Source organism: Dasypus novemcinctus, chromosome 4 (assembly GCF_030445035.2).
Source record: "Dasypus novemcinctus isolate mDasNov1 chromosome 4, mDasNov1.1.hap2, whole genome shotgun sequence".
Taxonomy (NCBI): domain Eukaryota; kingdom Metazoa; phylum Chordata; class Mammalia; order Cingulata; family Dasypodidae; genus Dasypus; species Dasypus novemcinctus.
The window spans coordinates 149,257,791-149,275,885 of NC_080676.1; the positions used below are offsets into that span (position 1 = coordinate 149,257,791).

General features: G+C 38.4%; 1 protein-coding gene across 5 annotated transcripts in view; it reads right to left on the reverse strand.

Annotated features, from left to right (window-relative positions):
* GRIK1 (glutamate ionotropic receptor kainate type subunit 1) overlaps positions 1-17,777 on the reverse strand; it is a 418,576-nt gene extending 400,799 nt beyond the window's left edge. For all 5 annotated transcript variants that reach the window (XR_011648696.1, XM_004468595.5, XM_004468593.5 and 2 more), the window contains exon 1: positions 16,837-17,777. Coding sequence is in view for 4 of the 5 variants with exons in the window: in XM_004468595.5 (XP_004468652.1) it covers positions 16,837-16,954 (118 nt within the window). In the remaining variant the exon portion in view is untranslated. The remainder of the gene's footprint in view (positions 1-16,836) is intronic.
* Positions 17,778-18,095: the final 318 nt, after the last annotated feature.

Sequence of the window (18,095 nt, forward strand, 5' to 3'; positions counted from 1 at the left end):
CTATAACATGGAGTTGTATTTCTGCATACATTTCTATATACTGAATTCATATTAATGTTTGAAAGAGAGGAAACCAGATGACAATTGTAAAATAATTTACAACGCTAAACATATGAAATAGGAGGAAGCTATCATTTAACTCAATTTGTAGCTCACCGTGGCATTTTAAAGATGTGAAAAGAATCTTTAGCTTTCATAAAATTATTTTTCAGTTCAAGGTATAGAGGTGTGGGTTTGGAAATGAAATGTATCATGAAATTTTAATGAGTGTTTCCTCTCTCCCAGAAAAAAGGCAAGAAGTTGTACAAAATTAAAAGTTGATTGATTTTTGAGACCCACAGAGAAGGATCAAACCTTCACACCAAAACATGCAATGTTTCAGGTTTTGTTTGTATATAAATCATGAATCCATTTGTTAGGGATTGAATCATGTTCCCCAGAAGGCATGTGTTTTTCCTAACCCCTGGTCCTGTGGATGTGAACCCATTTCTCTACAGGACATTTGAAGGTGTTATTAGCTAAGGTGTGCAGAGACTGAAAAAGGGGGACCTTAACCAAGATGGCTGAAGTCCTTATAAGCAAAGAAATCAGACTCGGAGAGAGGAGACCATGGGAAGAGTAAGAATCCTGAAGTCAATGGAATCCAGAGGAGATAGGAGAAGACATGGCTGTGTGCATTGCCATGTGACAAGCAAGTCCAACACCAACGATTGACAGCAGCTGGCCCAGAACACCACAGTCTGCTGGGAGAAAGCGTCACCTTGCTGAAGCCTTGATTTTGGTCTTCTAACCTCAAAATAATGAGTCAATAAATTTCTACTCTTTAAGTCAACCCATATGGCATTTGTTTTAGCAGCTGGAATACTAAAGCACCTCTCTAATACTCCAAAATATGAAATCTAAGGAAACGTGGGCAAATTTGATTCTTGGGACACTGAAAAACAAAATGTTAGGTTGCCTTCCTTCTCTCACATACAATCGATGGTCTTGTTAGATAAAAATGACTTTTCTAAAATGATTAGGGTTAAAGGAAGAGTATTTGAAAGTTTCAGAGGGGAAAGGAAAGATTTAAGTTTTATTATTTACCAGGATAAACAAAGTGGATACTTATTAAAAGCAAAACAAACAAAAACCACCATAACAGATAGCTTTTGTGAAATGTATTAAATATTTCTTTACAGGAAAGTGAAGAAGTTCATTACTTAAAAGAAGAGTACCTTGCCCAGCATGAGTCAAAGAAAGCCAAAAAACCTGCACTCATTGCCAAGTCTTTCATCTCACTAGACGTAAAACTTTGGGGTGATGATACAGATATGGCAAAATAAAAGGAGTGGTCTGGGGCTCTTCTAAAACAGTTCCAGTGGAATATGGAATAAAAAACTTCAGCTCCAGCTTGTCGTTGAGCATGATAAACTTGGACCAGATATGTTGGAGGAGCAGATAGCTCCTTTGAGTACTATGTGCAGTCCATGGATGTTGCTTCTTTCAACAAGATCTAAAATCCATCCAGGATCATTGCATTTAAATAAAAATTTGAAAAATTGCCCAAAAATGAAAAATATAAGGAAAACAAGAAAGCACAGAAATAGGAAATTATTATCTGATCAATAGGTATAAACACAGTCATTGTAGAGTCACCTCATTAGGAAAGCAGCTATTCTCTGCAGTTATGATAAGATAGAAGGGCTTAAGATCAACTTCTGAGACCAAAATCACTATGTCAGAAATATACTGTACATGTTAAGAGTCGACAGATGATCCTGTGAGAGGTCAGTGTGCAGTTATCAATTTACCTTAGAATTTACCCGAAAGACATTATTTAAATTAGGTATTCAAAATAGCTTTATTATGAAAAAATGACTGAGTTTTCTTTTATTCCTCCTCTTAATGGTTATGGTCAATAGTTGATAAAGCCTAACGTTATTACAACATTGTTCTTCACTGTAGTCAAATGGGTATCACCCATTATTCCATTTATTATGGTGAATTCAAAAGGATTTTCTGAGTTACACCATGTTCCTGCTTCCAGTGTCTCATCCACGCGGGGGTGATGTGGTTTTCTATTCAAGGAAGTATCCTGTTTGGGTTTCTTCATTTTATAGAAGGAAATTGACCATATTGAGTGATGTTTATGAAGTCACCTTTAACCAGAAATATACACTTCTTTCATCACAAAATTCCACCATTGGAACTTTCTGGTACTTACTTTTCATTAAATCTCAAGGTCAAGATATGATAGTTATGAATAATTATGAGATGATAAGCAGTCCATCCATTCCCCTAGATATTGTAAATTTTAGACTTTGATAAAGTTAACCTTTTGAGAGTGACATACCAGGATATTTTTCTTTGATCCTCGGCAGATTTGTTATTATTATTATTTGATGTCTTGTTATAGAGTTGTGTACAGCAACTTTGTAAGAAAGAAACATTATGAAACACGCTACTGATTTCACTGAAGGGAAGTTATCTATAGCAACACATCATTTTCCTTTATCCAGACTCATAGGACGAATTTTTTCCAAAGGTTTTAACTGAGAAAACCTGTAATTCTTCTAAACAACTAGATCCTCTGAATGCTTAATTTTCCCTGTTTTTTTTTTTTTTTTTTAAATTCAGCTGTTATAAATCTCAGGTAATTTTTGCTGGTCCACTTTTGGCATCTTTTCAAAACCATCACCCCTGGCTTTACCTTATTCCTCCTTGACCATCACATTTTTAAATTGTATTTGTGTCAGGTTATAATATATGCATTTCTGTAAGTCTTTACAATAATTTTAGACTAAAACAAGCTGTAAATAGAAGAATGAAGAAATGAATGAGCAAATGATGGGGAGTGTGCAAAAACGTAAGTTAAAACTTCATCCTTTAAAGCAGGGCTTCTTAAACTTTTTTGTTCCATGGACACTTGTCAGTCAGATGAAACCCATGGACCCCTTACTAAGTCCACACTACACTGTGTATTATTTAATAAATATATCTCACCTGCACCAACAGTAACATGATTTTTTTGTTTTTTGTTTTTAGAGATTTAGTTATTTTTATTTATTTCTCTCTCCTTCCCCTGCTCCCCCCACCACCAGTTGTCTGCTCTCTGTGTCCATTTGCTGTGTGTTCTTCTGTGTCCACTTGTATTCTTGTCAGGCAGCACCAGAAATCTGTGTCTCTTTTTGTTGCATCATCTTGTTGTGTCAGCTCTCCGTGTGTGAGGCGCCACTCCTGGGCAGGCTGCACTTTTTCCATGCCGGACGGCTCTCCTTACAGGGCACACTCCCAGCTCGTGGGACACCCCTGTATGGCACAGCACTCTTTGTGGGTGTCAGCACTGCGTGTGGGTCAGCTTCACCACATGGGTCAGGAGGCCCTGCGTTTGAACCTTGGACCTCCCATGTGGTAGCAGATGCTCTATCCATTGAGCTAAATCCGCTTCCCAATGTGGCTTTTTTTGTTTTTTTGTTTTTTGCTTTTGAATTTCAATTCAAGCTCACGGACCCCTTTTTAAGAACCCCTGCTTTAAAGAGAGAAGAACCCATCAAATGTTACTGGCAGAAACCGGAAGGAAATTGGAATGATTAATGCGTATGAAACAAGGCCATAAAGACTTCAGAGATAGTACAGTCAACTGATTGTAGGTTGAGGTTGGGGATTATTCACTGATTTTGTTTTTCATAAGCAACACATGAGTCATTCATTCCACTTCACTTCCTTATATCTCATAAGTGGAGTTATGAATCTTGAAGTTTAAGTTTCTGATTTTTTATGACATTCTCACAAAGTAAGCCAAAGATATCACTCAGTATTCTTCCTTCATGTATGCACGTATTTAGCCTAACCAAAGGATAATGCCAGCTTGAATCTTTTCAATATAACTAAGGTTATTGAAAATATAATGCCATTCCTCACTGATTATTTTAAATTGTTATTCTATAGTCCTTTCATTTTATTTTTGGGAGGTACTGGAAATTGAACCCAGGATCCTATACGTGCAAAACAGGTCTCCAACCACTGAGCTACATCTGCTCCACTCCTTTCATTTTTAACTGCTATTTCTTTTTTTTTGCTAAGATTCCCTACAAGTGTAAAAACAATCCTGCTCACTCAAGTAACTATAAAATTAGGTGATCAGAAACTCCTAGCTAATACAAAGTTCAAAAAAATCTAAAGATATGTACAATTTAACACTTTTCTGTTAAGAATTTTCTATTGATATTTTCCTTGACTGTCAAATCTGGATTTTAATCTTTGCTATAATTAGCACTGCCTAGATTGGGGCTCACCTACCTTTTCTGTATCTGTACTCTCCTTTAAACCATACCTCAAAACAATTTCCCTATATGAAACATCTGTATTTAAAGAAATCAAGTTGATTTGTCCTGCGCTGAGTGTATTCTGGAAATTTATGTGTTTTATTTGTTGAGCACTAGTTCTCACTCATTCAAATACTGATTTTTAACAATTCTCAAATGAGTTGGATAAAGCATGGGAAAAACTAAGTTACAAGGAAAATAGCATTGAAATGGAAGCAAAGCATTGGGGCTTTCTCATGTATCAAATGAGGAAGTTGGACTTAAAGATTTTTGAAGCTACTGCCTGCTCTTCAGCACTATGATTTCTCATTTATATGCTTTTTATAGCTTTTTCTAAGAAACTTCTATGCCTGATTCTTATTTCTCTCCCATTTAGTTGTAGTTCTTAGAAGAGCATGCTGCATGTATTAAGCCACTCATGAACTGTTTTTAGCAATTTAGTAGTATCTTCTCTTAATTTATTATTTTTCCTTAAGATATTTTCTTTGTGGTTTAATATTGATTTATGTTCTGCCAAGTGTTCCATAGATGTAGCAGACTATTATCAGTCCTTTCACATTAATTGGCCCCTAGATGATTGCAGATTTCCCATGCCATTTAATCTAATCAACAGAGATACATTCATAGGCTACAGAGGAGAAGATTCAAAAACAGTTGTGGCATAAGAATATTTTGAAGATGTAAGAAATTGTTATGTTCTGTATGGGCCCTCCTCTCTAGGTTTCCTTCTTCCACCCACCATCACCAGTCACAGATAGGGTGTTTATGCCCATTGTCCTTTCCTTATTATCAAAATGCAATGATAGCTTTATATATGACTTTCCCTCTGTAAAATAACTAAAGCATAGAAAAAATATAACCTGGAATCGTAATATGTGTATATACTTATACATGCATATATGTATATTATATGCTATGTACAATGTATTGCAGATTACATGTATATGTAAAATATTTTAAAATATATAACACCATTTAATGCTTGTAATACATATAATAATATAAATATTATATAATTAAACATAATACATTGAAACATTACATACATATGTACACATATATATATGGTCTCTTTCTCAAGATATATACACATTAGAGGCTCTCTCAGTGGATAAAGCAAGGTCATATATACATGTTAACTAAACTGGGTATGGGTGGAATTTTAATCCATTACTAAATAAAATCTATGCTTTGCCTTAACATTATCTGTACTCTTGGACTTTATCAGTATGGGTATTATATATATATATATATATAGAGAGAGAGAGAGAGAGAGAGAGAGAGAGGTAGAGAGACAGGCAGACAAATAGTAAGATTAGTCTTAAAAAGAGTTAACTTTCTATAGCAAAAGTCAGAAAACTAAGATTAAAAAGAGTTTATTGGTATTGTTACTTTTGTTCCTTTAATTTTTAAAAGCTTTGCTTTAAATGCCACCATAATGTTTATAGTTTGAACGTCAGAGTTCAGAGAAATGTGTGATAATGTAAGATTCCAGTTCCCTGTTAGGCCTTTTTGTGATCTGGAAACCTGGAGCTGAGGCAGGAGGAAAAGAGAAGGCCTGTGCCCACATAGAGTTGGGTGCTCTGGGAGTGGACTGTGCCACAGAATGTACTTTCCCATGGAATGTATCACAGAAAATCGAATGGGGCCATCTTGTGCTTGGACAGAATAAGCCTGAGATACCTGGGGCTTTAAGGTGACTAGGAACTGGGTGCTACTGTGTGTGTCACGGATTCTACCTTGGTGAGGTGTAGGGAAATAGCCCAATGAGAGACCTGATGGGGAATGTGTCCGAAGCTCCACTGGTTTGCTGCACCAGAGCGAGCAGAGGTGGGGCTCCCTGGCCAGGGCCATGGAGTTAGGGGCTAAAACCCAGGATCAGAGACAACTAGCTACACCATAGTAGATGTTCATGAGGAATGACAGCAATGCTCTCCCTAAAAGGCAGGGGTGTTTGAGCACTGCAGGGAGAAGGGAGAAGATAAATTCCTAAAAATTTACATTTTGAACTTAAAGTGAGGACCTTGAAGTGGCTTCAGTAGAAATAAAGATGCGGTTACCTAGTTAAGTTCAATTACAGGGAAATGAAATGGGCTCTATTTATGCACACTTGACACATGGTTATAAAGGTTTAACTCCACGGCATCACACGTCTTCACGCAGCATCTGATTTCATCCCAATGATAATAAAGAAAGCAGACACTGTAGAGGGAATTGTAGATGTAGAGGGATTAGCTGGTACCTACCAGCCTGTTCATTACCAGCTTCCCTGTGACAGCCAAGGAAGCAGACTTACTCCATGATTAAGTGACATGGCCAAGCTAAGAATCACTAGAACTGGAAGTACTCTCATTCCTGTGCACTTTTCCCTACACCAAGCGGCATACAGTTGATGGCCACAATAAACCTTTAGAGTTTATAAAATCATAATTATAAGCAATCATTTTAAAATTGGACAAAGAACACTATTAATAGAAGTCACAAGGAAAGAAAAATTTCACCCAACATTCTGCAATCTTAAGATTGGCTTCCCATTTCAACATTTATTTCAGTCCTTATCACTATGCAAGCATTAGCTATACATACACCCAATATATGGTGTATAAAATCATATTCTATTTCCTTTGCTTTATATTATTTTTCTAAGCATTTTCCAATTTCATACACAAATTCCAAACTAAGGATCATATTTAATAGATCCTTCATTTCTTGTATCTGTACTTTTCTTTTCTCAACTAAGTATTCCCTCCTGTTGAGCATCTAGATGATTCACAATCACTTCTAAGGGTTCTTGCCAATTCAGAGTACATGTATAGAATAGCTTTAGGGTTCAAATATATCCCAAGAACCAAAGAAACACACACTGCACAGAATTCAAAAGGCAATTATTGCCTTTAGACTTTTAAGTCTTCTACAATGGCTCTATCTTATAATACTAAATCATTTTTTTAAGAGATAAAGGGCAATAGAAGCTTACACAGCATACCCATTGCCAGTCCATTAGAATGCAATCTCTGGTTATGGATTGTCAATGTGTGTAAATCAACTGTATTAGTTGTATTAGCTGCTAAAACAAATACCATACCATGAGTTGCTTAACAACAGGAATTTATTGGCTCATGGTTTTAAAGGCTACAAGATTTACTTCCTCCATGGGTCAGTATCACTGGACTGTAATCTTTCGGGTTCTTTGGCTTTTCTACCACATGTCAAATGTACATGGTGACATCTCCTTTCTCTTCTGGGTTCCACAGATTTCCACCTTCTGGCTACTCACCGTGGTGTCTCTCTTTCCATGCCCAACTTCCTTTGTTTATAAGGATTTCAGTCCTATTGGATTAAGACCCACCTCATTCATGCTGGGCACACCCTAACTAAAAACATCTTCAAAGGTCTATTTACAAAAAGAGTTTATACCCATAGGACCAGAGGTAGGGACCTAAACATGGCTTTTGTGGTAGATATGATTCAATCTGAAACACCAATATTTAGAAAATTAAAATTTTAAATACACAAAAAAACTCAGCTATAAAAAATACAAAATAACAAACAAAATCTGTAATTGAGTCCTCATAACTAAAAAAAACCCCACAACAGTAAAGAAAACTTAATTTTCCCTATCATTTCCCCAATTTGAATTATGAAGTATTTTATTGGTTCTGAGAATTAAGTATTGATTTTTAAAGACATATTTAGAAAATGTTGCTAGGAAAATGGTTTGCTATGAGTATTTTCTCAAAGACATCAGTACTTAGGGCCCCTGATAAAATTCATTGTTACAGTGCTTGAATAGATATTCAAATTTAAATTGGTTAACTTAGTACAAAAATCATATAATAGTTGAAAATCTAGATTCTAATGGAAAGATTAGTCTAATGTCTGACTTTCTATAAACTACAGAATTCTAAAGAAGTCAGTCATTACATTTTATCAATAACAATTTTTATATAAAGTTTATTTATTTAATGATTTTCCAACCTTAAATGCAGTTGTCTTTATTTTAATGATGTTCTTAGAAAACTCTCTATGAAGCATATTATGTGGAATTGACATTCACTTTTCCTTCTATTTTCATTGATACAGTTACAGATATTTATATACTGTAGGGTATGTAGGAGCACTAACTGTGGAAGAAACCTTGATATAGGTTGAGGTAATTTTGTTGTTTTTATTTCATAGACCTTATTTTTTAGAATGGTTTTAGATTTACAGAAAAAAATGAGAAGATAGTACAGAGAACCCCCATATATTCCACATCCAGCTTCCACTTACAGGAAATTTACTTATAGTAAATTCTTAGATTAGTAAGTTACATTCCTTAAAAAAATGAACCAATAATGATACATTATTATTAAACTAATGTTCATCTTTATTCAAATATCCTTACTTTTTACCTAATATTTTTCTGTTTCAGGATCCCATCCAGGCTACCACATTACATTTATTCGTCATGTCTCCTAGGTTCCTCTCCGCTATGACAGTTTCACGAACTTTCCTTGTTTTTGATGACCTCGACAGTTTTGAGGAACACAGTTTTGAGGAATACAGAGAACGTACCTCTGTTGGAATTTGTCTGAGTTTTCACTCAGGATTAGAGTGGCGTTCTGGGTTTTGGAAAGGATGACCAGGGAGTTGTAAAGTGCGATTCTCGCACATCGTATCAAGAGGGCATACTGTCAGTATGACTTACCCCTGTTGATGCGGACCTCCATCACCTGGCTCTTCAGCTTGGGAAATTTGTCTACTCACCCACTGTTTGTTTGCCTACTATATATATCAGTGTGGACTCATGAATATTTATTTTATACTTTGGGTTATAACCCAATACTACTTTCTTATTTTATTGCTCAAACTGTTCTAGCTTGGCCATTGGAGCCATTCCTGCTGGATCCTGTCCCTTTGAAAAGTCCCATCAATGTGGAAGGTATTATTTTAGTTTTGTTTGTTTTTACCAGTTCCTTACTTTCTGACACTACGAGATGATTCCACCATTTCTCGGAGGATTTCCACGAGTTAGTTGTGCTCATTACTACTGGGGTGCCATTCTTCCAGACTCCCTCAGCTGTCAGAGCACAGCAGAACATGTGTCTATACCACCTGTGTATAGATTGAGTTGTAATTGACTATTAAATAAAGTAGATGTTTTGCCTTAACATTGTCTGTACTCTTGAACTTCTTCAGTTTAACAAATAATACATTTTAATACATTATTTTTGCACTTTTTAAAAAAAGTAATAAGTTATAATGACCTGTCCATCTTCAAACTGATAACTAATGACAATAATAATTGTTAATTATTAGGATTTCTATTACATTAAAAAAACATATAAAACCTTAATACAAAAAAATTGTACTGTTGCACTCTTTCTGAAACATTACTCAAGGGAAATTTTAAAGAGTATTAATAGGATTTTGTGTATTAAGTTTCATTTTTGCCTTCTTCAATTAGAATAGCAGCAAACTAGTAATTCATTCAGAAGTGTAGCATGGGCAAAACTTTCCAATTTATTTTGCTAACTAATGCACTAAGTAGAACTTTAAAGATTTTAAAGTTTAAAAATGTGGTTCCAAGTTGTTGGTTGGTTGTGCACCTCTGAGATTGATTTTTGGTCAATAGGAGTTTATTCATCACTTAGCCAATGTCATTTTTTTTTATTCCCAATTTGTAATAAATCTTACCTTAGGTTTAAAAAATATGCTGTATATTTATTATAACAATTTTATATTTATTATAGAAATTGCATGCTTAAAGAAATCCTTAAATTCTCAAAAAAAAAGTGTGAAATATGGTCCAAGTGATTTAGGATAGTTATTCTGGTTTAAAATTTTTTAATAGTTCATTAATAACTGAGATTATAAAACAAAATACTTTCCTCTCTTTACTTTTGTCTCTTTTCCCCTCATTGTTAACCATTTTTATAGTAAACTTATTATTGTAAATATGATAGTATTGATGTAATAAGAACATAGGGTTTTTTAAATTTCACATGATAAATTGAGTTCAATTGTTAAATCAAGACCAGAAATTCATCAAGTTCTTTATGTTGAAATGTACTACTTATAATTTGAATGTTTCCAAGTATTTATTAAAAATTATTGGAAAGATCAGATGTGCATTTTAAAACGATTAGGTCGAACTTTAAATATAAATGAACTTTTAACATACCAAAAATTATACTCCTGTAAAAGATATTATAATATAAGCTTTCCAATAAACAAAGTCTTATGGAAAAAAATTTATTTAGGAAATGGCCCCGGGAAGTGGACTTGGCCCAGTGATTAGGGCGTCCTTCTACCACATGGGAAGTCTGCAGTTCAAATCCCGGGCCCCCTTAACCCGTGTGGAGCTGGCCCACATGCAGTGCTGATGCACGCAAGGAGTGCCCTGCCACGCAAGGATGTTCCCTATGTAGGGAAGCCCCACACGCAAAGAGTGCACCCCATAAGGAGAGCTGCCTGGTGCGAAAGAAAGTGCAGCCTGCCCAGGAATGGTGCCACACACATGGAGAGCTGACACAACAAGATGACACAACAAAAAGAAACACAGATTCCCGTGCCGCTGACAACAACAGACGCGGACAAAGAAGAACATGAAACAAACAGACACAGAGAACAGACAACTGGGGTGGGAGGAAGGGGAGAGCAAAAAAAAAAAAAAAAAGAAATGGCCCCGATTCCTTATTTTAAGCTAATGAAATGATTTACCTTTACAGTACATAATGTCATTTTCTAAATGTTATCTAAATAATAGAGAGTAATATTGATCTAAACACCTAAATCTACTCTTAAAATATATGAAACAGTTCTGAAGTAGGGAGTGGGCAAAATCTGAGTTAGACTTAAACAGCAGTTGACATGGGTGGCCACGTGTATTTTGACGTGTGTTGAAATGTCAAAGGTTTTACTGGTCAATGTTTCCTTGAATATGTTCTAGGGAGGATGAGTTCAGTAACATTAATAGTAGTGATTCAAATAAGGGTCATCTTGTAATTAAAATGTGGGAGATAAAGGACTAAAAAAAAGAAATTAGTCTTTATTTTTCTTCAGATTTCAAAGAATCTTTAATAAACAAACATGCTTCATGAATCTCTAAATGAGCATTTCCCCCACTTTCTCAACCAGATAAACATATTATTCCAGAGATTAAAACTCCTACTCTGTTCACCAATGGAGAGAGAAGGAGGTGCCTTTATTGAGTTCTTACCATGTGACATTTATTTTACATTTAATATCACATTTAATCCTTAAAACAAACCTATGAATTTGTTATTATTAACCCTTCTTCAACACATAACAAAATTTGGGGTGAAAATATGATGAAGCAATTTTCTCAAGGTCAGTCAACTAGAGAAAGGCAGTCAAAAACATGAGTTCCCTCCTAACTAGAATCCTCCATCACTCTTTCTTCCAGTTCAAATAATTTCTGGAAAAATTTAGGGCAGGGATTATATTTCCAGATTATATGGATAGTTAACCTTTGCAAAGACAGACACATTAAGAAGGATTGAGATACTCTAGTAATTCCCCACCACTACCACCATTCCATCAATATTCTCTCAAAACCACTCCAGTTAAGGATACTGTCTAGTATGTTTGGCATGTAGAACAAGGTTTCCCCTTCTACTTATGGCCTTCCTTTAACCCTTATTTAGTAGAGACTCCAGGGATTCCACTGATAACATCAACTTTCCTCTTTGCTAATTCCCTAAAATGGACTCAAATATAAATCATACTAACTTTGATGTATTTAGCAACAGTTCCTTTCTATTACCTATAATTTCAGCTTAATATACACATTGATGTAAGTGTACACGAATGGGCATAATTTAACACAAGGACCTTGAAACTTGAGGTTAGAATATCCAGCTATAGTTTTGAAATTTTAATCAACTAGTCCTTGAATTAAACCAAGCCAAGTGAACTGGAGATGACAATTCACAGCAACATGAACTGGAGATCACAAACCATAAAAGAAAAGTAGCTGGACTTCAAACCTACCTAGTTTTAACATTTGGCCCATTAATTACATCAACATTAATTTAAAAGGTGACTTCGAAAAAGAGCTATTCATTTGCAGAAACATATTAACATTAGCCAGGTACTTTTTCTTCATTATTATTCCAGATGTCTTGTCTCCAAGACTTTTGAAGGGCCAGTGAATATTGTAAGTGGCATGTTTTCCAAGGCATACACATCTCTCTTACGGTAAATCAACTTCAGACCAAAGAGATTTACTTATGATAAAAGGAAATTTCCTCTGAGTCTCTGCTCCAGCTTTGTCACCACCAACCCACTCTGTCTGTCCTCTATGTACTTGGGAGCCTGAACCTATTCCTCATTGATTATGCAATGATATATGCATATGATATATGCAATATATATGCAATGATATATGCAATATGATAAACTGATGACAAAATATTACCTGTAAATTTTCCAAGAATAATATTTGAAATAAAAAATTTAAAAGGTAGTGTCTGCACTAGAAGACTGGTGAAAAACTTCAGCTGTGACATAGATTGTTAGTTGCCAGAATGTTAGCTCCAAGGGGGCAGATATTTTTGTTCATTTTGTTCACTGTTTTATATCCTACACTTAAAAGTGTGTCTGGCACATAGTAGTAGAGTAACCATGCAATAAATATTTGTTGAATGAAGAATAAATGTTAACATGATGAAATAATTAAATGATAAAAGAATAATGCTATGGGTTATTTGTACCCTCAAATGAAAATATGAACTAATGTGTATTAAATATTAATTGTAAGTTTGGGGTCCGTGGTATTAAAATATTTTAAAATGATGCGAGAGTCAATGTGATGATTGACATAAAATATAGTTGGACCTCTCTTAAGGAAATAAAGTAATTTGTACAATTATACTTTCATTATAACTTTCCACTCTGTTCATATAAATTCCCACAATATTCCTTTTTACATGTGATATTGAATTTCATAATAGTAATACATTATAATTATTTAGTGGTTTGTATGCAAATTATATAAAAACTAGTTTATTTGATCCTTCCCTGAGAAAGAGATAAAGAGATACATGCACAGAAGTGTTAAATGCCTTACATAAATACACTGCATCTACCATTCAGACCCTGTTCAAGAAGAAAATGTCGATAATAATAATAGAAATTATGCAACTAATGTTTCCAAGTTCTGCTCCAAGTCTTTTTCATCTTCTAATTCATGGGCTCTTACCAAAGACACTGTGAGATTTGTAATATTTTTAATTCCATTTTTCAGATGCAAAAACCAATGTCTGGTAAGATTGAATAACCCTCTCTGATACACAGATCTAGTAAATTGTGGAAAAGGGATCTGAACCTATGCTTCTGGACACTAAGTCATGTGTTGGAAAGCCTGGTTTCTGGCCACTTAAGTCTTAATCCTGTGCTTTTACCACGACTTCTATGATTGTGTGTGCTGAGATAATGCATTCAAAGGCACTATGTAAATATATCTCACTGTTATTATTATTACTGGAAATACAAGACATATGTCCTAGAAATTGCATATGCATATGGAGTTTTGTTTTATTCCCCACTAGTGGTGGTGGGCTGCCATCCACTCAGGTCATCTAGACCTTGCTCTAATCATCAGTTGCCAGCATGTCTACACTGTGAAGCTCAAGTTCGCGTGCACGTGCATGTTTGTGTGGATGTGTGACATTATCCAGTTGTTGACATACCCTGGCATATGCAGTGAGGCAGGAATGACCACAGTAGTTCTCAGATAATTCCCAGCAGCCAGCCCTATGTTCCTTCCATTCAGGCTGGGAAACTTTTGGAATACAGTATGAATGCTTAGGGCACCGCTGTGCCATAAAACCACTCTTGTGTCTCTAAACTGGGTCAATATTACAAACTCTTCAATGCAAGTTCACAATATGTGCTAAAGGTATTCATATGTGCACTCAATGATCTCTTAAATATTTAGTATGCTTTGATTTTATATTAAATTTTATACCTTTCATCCACTTTCCTCAATAGCACTAGTTTAAACAGACACTCTGTCAAGAAAAGTAGACTGGTAATTAATTCATTCAAGTGTTTGAATGCCTTCTCCATATGAGCACTGTGCTAAGTGCTTGGTTCAGGATATTTTCCTTTAGCTCAGGACATTTTCAGTTACTGAAAAACATGCAAATCAATATTCAAGGGCCCCTTTTTGTTGGCTGGTTAGTTGACTAGTTTGATGGTTGGTGGTTTGTTAGAAAGGGCAATGAGAGATGAGAGATGAAGAGGAATGTATTTTTTTCTTTCCCTACACACACATACATACACACACACACTTTTGCTTAGTCCCCAACTCCTTTGATATTTTATATTCATTGACAGACTTGACTGGCACGAGAAATTCACTGTAAAAAGACAGATTCTCCCTGAACTGAGGCTGGTTTCCATGGTGCTGAATTGTTCATTTAAAAATAAGCACTGATCCTTACAGGGTGGTAATGTGCCCTTGCCAGCCGGGGTCATAGGGCCAGAGAGAGTAAGGCATATGCACTGTTCATAAGCAACATCAGGCTATGCAATATTTCACTTTGTGCATTTTAGTTACTATTTTGGAAAAGGAAATCTCATTATTGTTCCATATATTTTAAAGTCAGTGGATCATGTTGATTATTTTTACTTGAAAACTACTTTCAATTCAGTGAATGTGATTGCTGAAAGCTTGGATAAATACTTGATCTGGGCACAAATATGTCTTATAATGCCCTTTCTCCTCTCCTTGTGTTCTTTAGATTTGGAGGACTTGGGGAAGAAAGATGCTACCTTAAGTTTGTTGTAGAAGGAGGAAGAGTGTGAGCTGCATAGTCACTTCTAGTGTCTCTAGAATTGTTTAATTCTAAATGTATAAAAATACTAAGTTAATAAGTATTGGGAACTCTAACACACTCATCATTTATTTTGCATTTTTCACCACAATGTTAAGGGTTGATTTCATTCAAACAACAGTATTATCAAGGCTAGACTGTGTCTAAGAGGAGGGTTACTTTAGTTACAAAATCTATGCTGTTAATGAAAATAACACATTAGAACACTTAAATTATCCAATAAAATGCACATATTATCCTTAGCCTGGGAAAAACTAAAACGTGTAGTACAAGTTAGGATTTAGGATCTTTTCTTGCCTGGAAAATTAGATCCCACATACCCAGAGAAAATACATTCCAAAGTGATAAACTTCTATCAAGGACAGGAACTAGGGTCTGAATCTTTGGAAAGAGGCACACTAATTGCTGGCCAGAACTAGTAAGGTTATTGAGAAAAATTTCAGCTGCTCTGAAACCTGAGTGTCTTGCACTGTCCCTTGCAGGTTGTGCCAATTCCTGGAAGGATGTGAGTTAGAAGCCCTCAGAGTGCAGGGCTTGCTGCACTCTTGCTGCTAATGTGGCATGCCAAGAAGCTGGGACACCAGCGGGGATCACCTCTTGACCTGTGGGCTCTCTCTGCGATTGTCTTCAAGAAGTATAATTGGTTGGGGAAGGGGAGCAAAAACCGAAGACTCAGGGAGTAAGAACTGGATTTAGGTTTAAAGGGAGAACATTAAGGAAGGTGAAGAGTTCTGTCAACCGAAAGACAACCCAGAAATCGCTCAGTGCCCCCACAGACCAAATCTTGGCGGTGGGAGCTGTGCATTTAGGTGTATGATTCCAAAGACCAAGAAAGTGCCCCTCTTCCCTTCCCATTGCTTTGGGAATGCTTTGGACTGCTTCAGTATTCCCTATTCCCACATTCAGCCTCCTGTTCTCTGTTTACCTCCTCTGAGACTGGAACCCAGAGTCCCCCAAGAGAGATGGAGTTCCCTGACTTGGGGACTGGATCATACTCAGTGGTGGGCAGGGCAGATAGAGGAGCAAATGGAAAACTTAGCTGTCCGCTGACGGGGCCGGTCCACCCTCCTCCTCACTCCTTGAGCCCTCAGGCAGAAGTGAGGTCCGGACTTGGCCCCTCTCCACTGGAACCCTCAGGACTTTGGATACTCGGTGTGGAAGGACCCAACTTAGGGATGAAAACTTCGAGGCTCAGGAGGGCTAGCAAGAGCGAGGATATCTCCGCGTCCCTGGTGGTCCCCGGATTGGCGATCTGGGCAGAGTGGCGATTTGCAGAAGCCAGGCTACCGTTGACCAGGGCTGCGTATATGGGCGGCCCAAAGCCCACCCAGGCTGCCAGGAGAGAGCATCGCGCCCAAATCAACTGGATGCTGCTGTGCGCGCCCCTGTCTCCAGAGTGGGGTGCCAGCCCAGGCGAGCCCCTTGCACCCTGGCCCGCGCCCCACCAGCCGGGATTGCAACCCCGCACAAACCTTACTCCCGAGGAAGCCCTGCACTGGCGCGGACGAAAGTCGTGACGCGGTTCCCGCTTTCCGGGTGCGACCCACCTCCACCACCCCTCGCTCCTGTCCCCGCGCCGGCGCGCGCTGCCTCTGCCCGGGACCCGCTGTGCCCGCGCCGGCCGCGAGGAGCGGCCACGTCCCAGAGCCGAGAGCCTCGGGCACTTCACGGGGCGCACTCACCGATCCTGAGTACTTGCGGGGCGGTCTGGGGGAGGATGTAGCTGAGGAAATAGAGGAGTGCCCAGCTGGTGTCCCCGATCCAGAGCCCGGGCTGGGCGAGGAACGTACCGCGCTCCATCTTCCTGGCTTCTTAATTCATGCCGAGGCACTGCCGCTGCCGCCCGCCCGCGAGATGCACCCCGCTCGGGCCGGCTCCCCGCTTCATCCTCCCTGCGATGCTCGGGGTCTGCGCCCTGCCCGCTCTCCCCCGAGCGAGATGGAAGGAGCGGGAGCGGGAACGCGGAGCTGGCTGGTGGCGCGGGGCTGGCGCGGGGCTCCTCGCTTCTGCCGCTAGCCCATCACCGCTCCTCCTCCTCCTCCTCCACGGGCCGCAGACCGCGGAGAAGCAGGGCGCTCATGCTCCCAGAGTCCAGAGACGAGCTGGGGAAAGTTGCTGCCCCAATTTGCGAGGACGTCTCCCTCATTCGTCCTCTGGTCAGAGGCAAAAGTGGGGGATAACTGTGGTGGGGAGGTACGGCGAGGGAAGGATGGGGAAGGGAGGAAAGGAGGAGAAGGAGGAAGGAGGGACGGCACAGGGGGAGTTGCAGGGGGCTCTGAGCAAGCAGGCTGAGCTCCAGCAGGTTAAGTGGGATGGGAGCCACGGTCTTGCTTCCCTCAATCCTTGCTTTTCTCCTCCCCTCGCCAGCCCCACCCTTTATTTACTGCCCGCCCCAGCACCACTGATCCAGACGGACAGACGCGCGCGCGCGCGCACACACACACACACTCCCACATGCATGTACATTCTCCTTCTCCCTCAACTAACTTTGTGTGCTGCCAGAAAGTACATCGAGCATGGCACCCCCAAGGCAAAACCAGCTTAGTCTATTGGTCCCAGCAGAGGCAGCCTCTGATGTGTGCCGGAGAGTGGCAGCGGGGCCTTTTTGGTAATGTCCCTTTGTGCCTGGTATATAGGCGATCTTAGAGACTGCCAACTAAGACTCGGGCTCGTCCCATAACTTGATGGCAAATAGCTTTCTTGGATGTCAATACTTCTGAGAATATCAGAGATCTTGTTTCACACTGAAAAGACTGAAGAAGAAAAGCAGGAGTAAAGGAAGAGGAAGGAGAAACCTTCAATACTCTCAAGATTAGCGTCTCTTCTTCCCTCTTCAGACCTGAGAAAATCGCTTGTAAAATACTTCCGTTTACACGTGCAGAATAGGAAACGAGTTTCCAGCGCCACTGCTTTTCTTGATTTCTTTTTACTGTCACTTTTG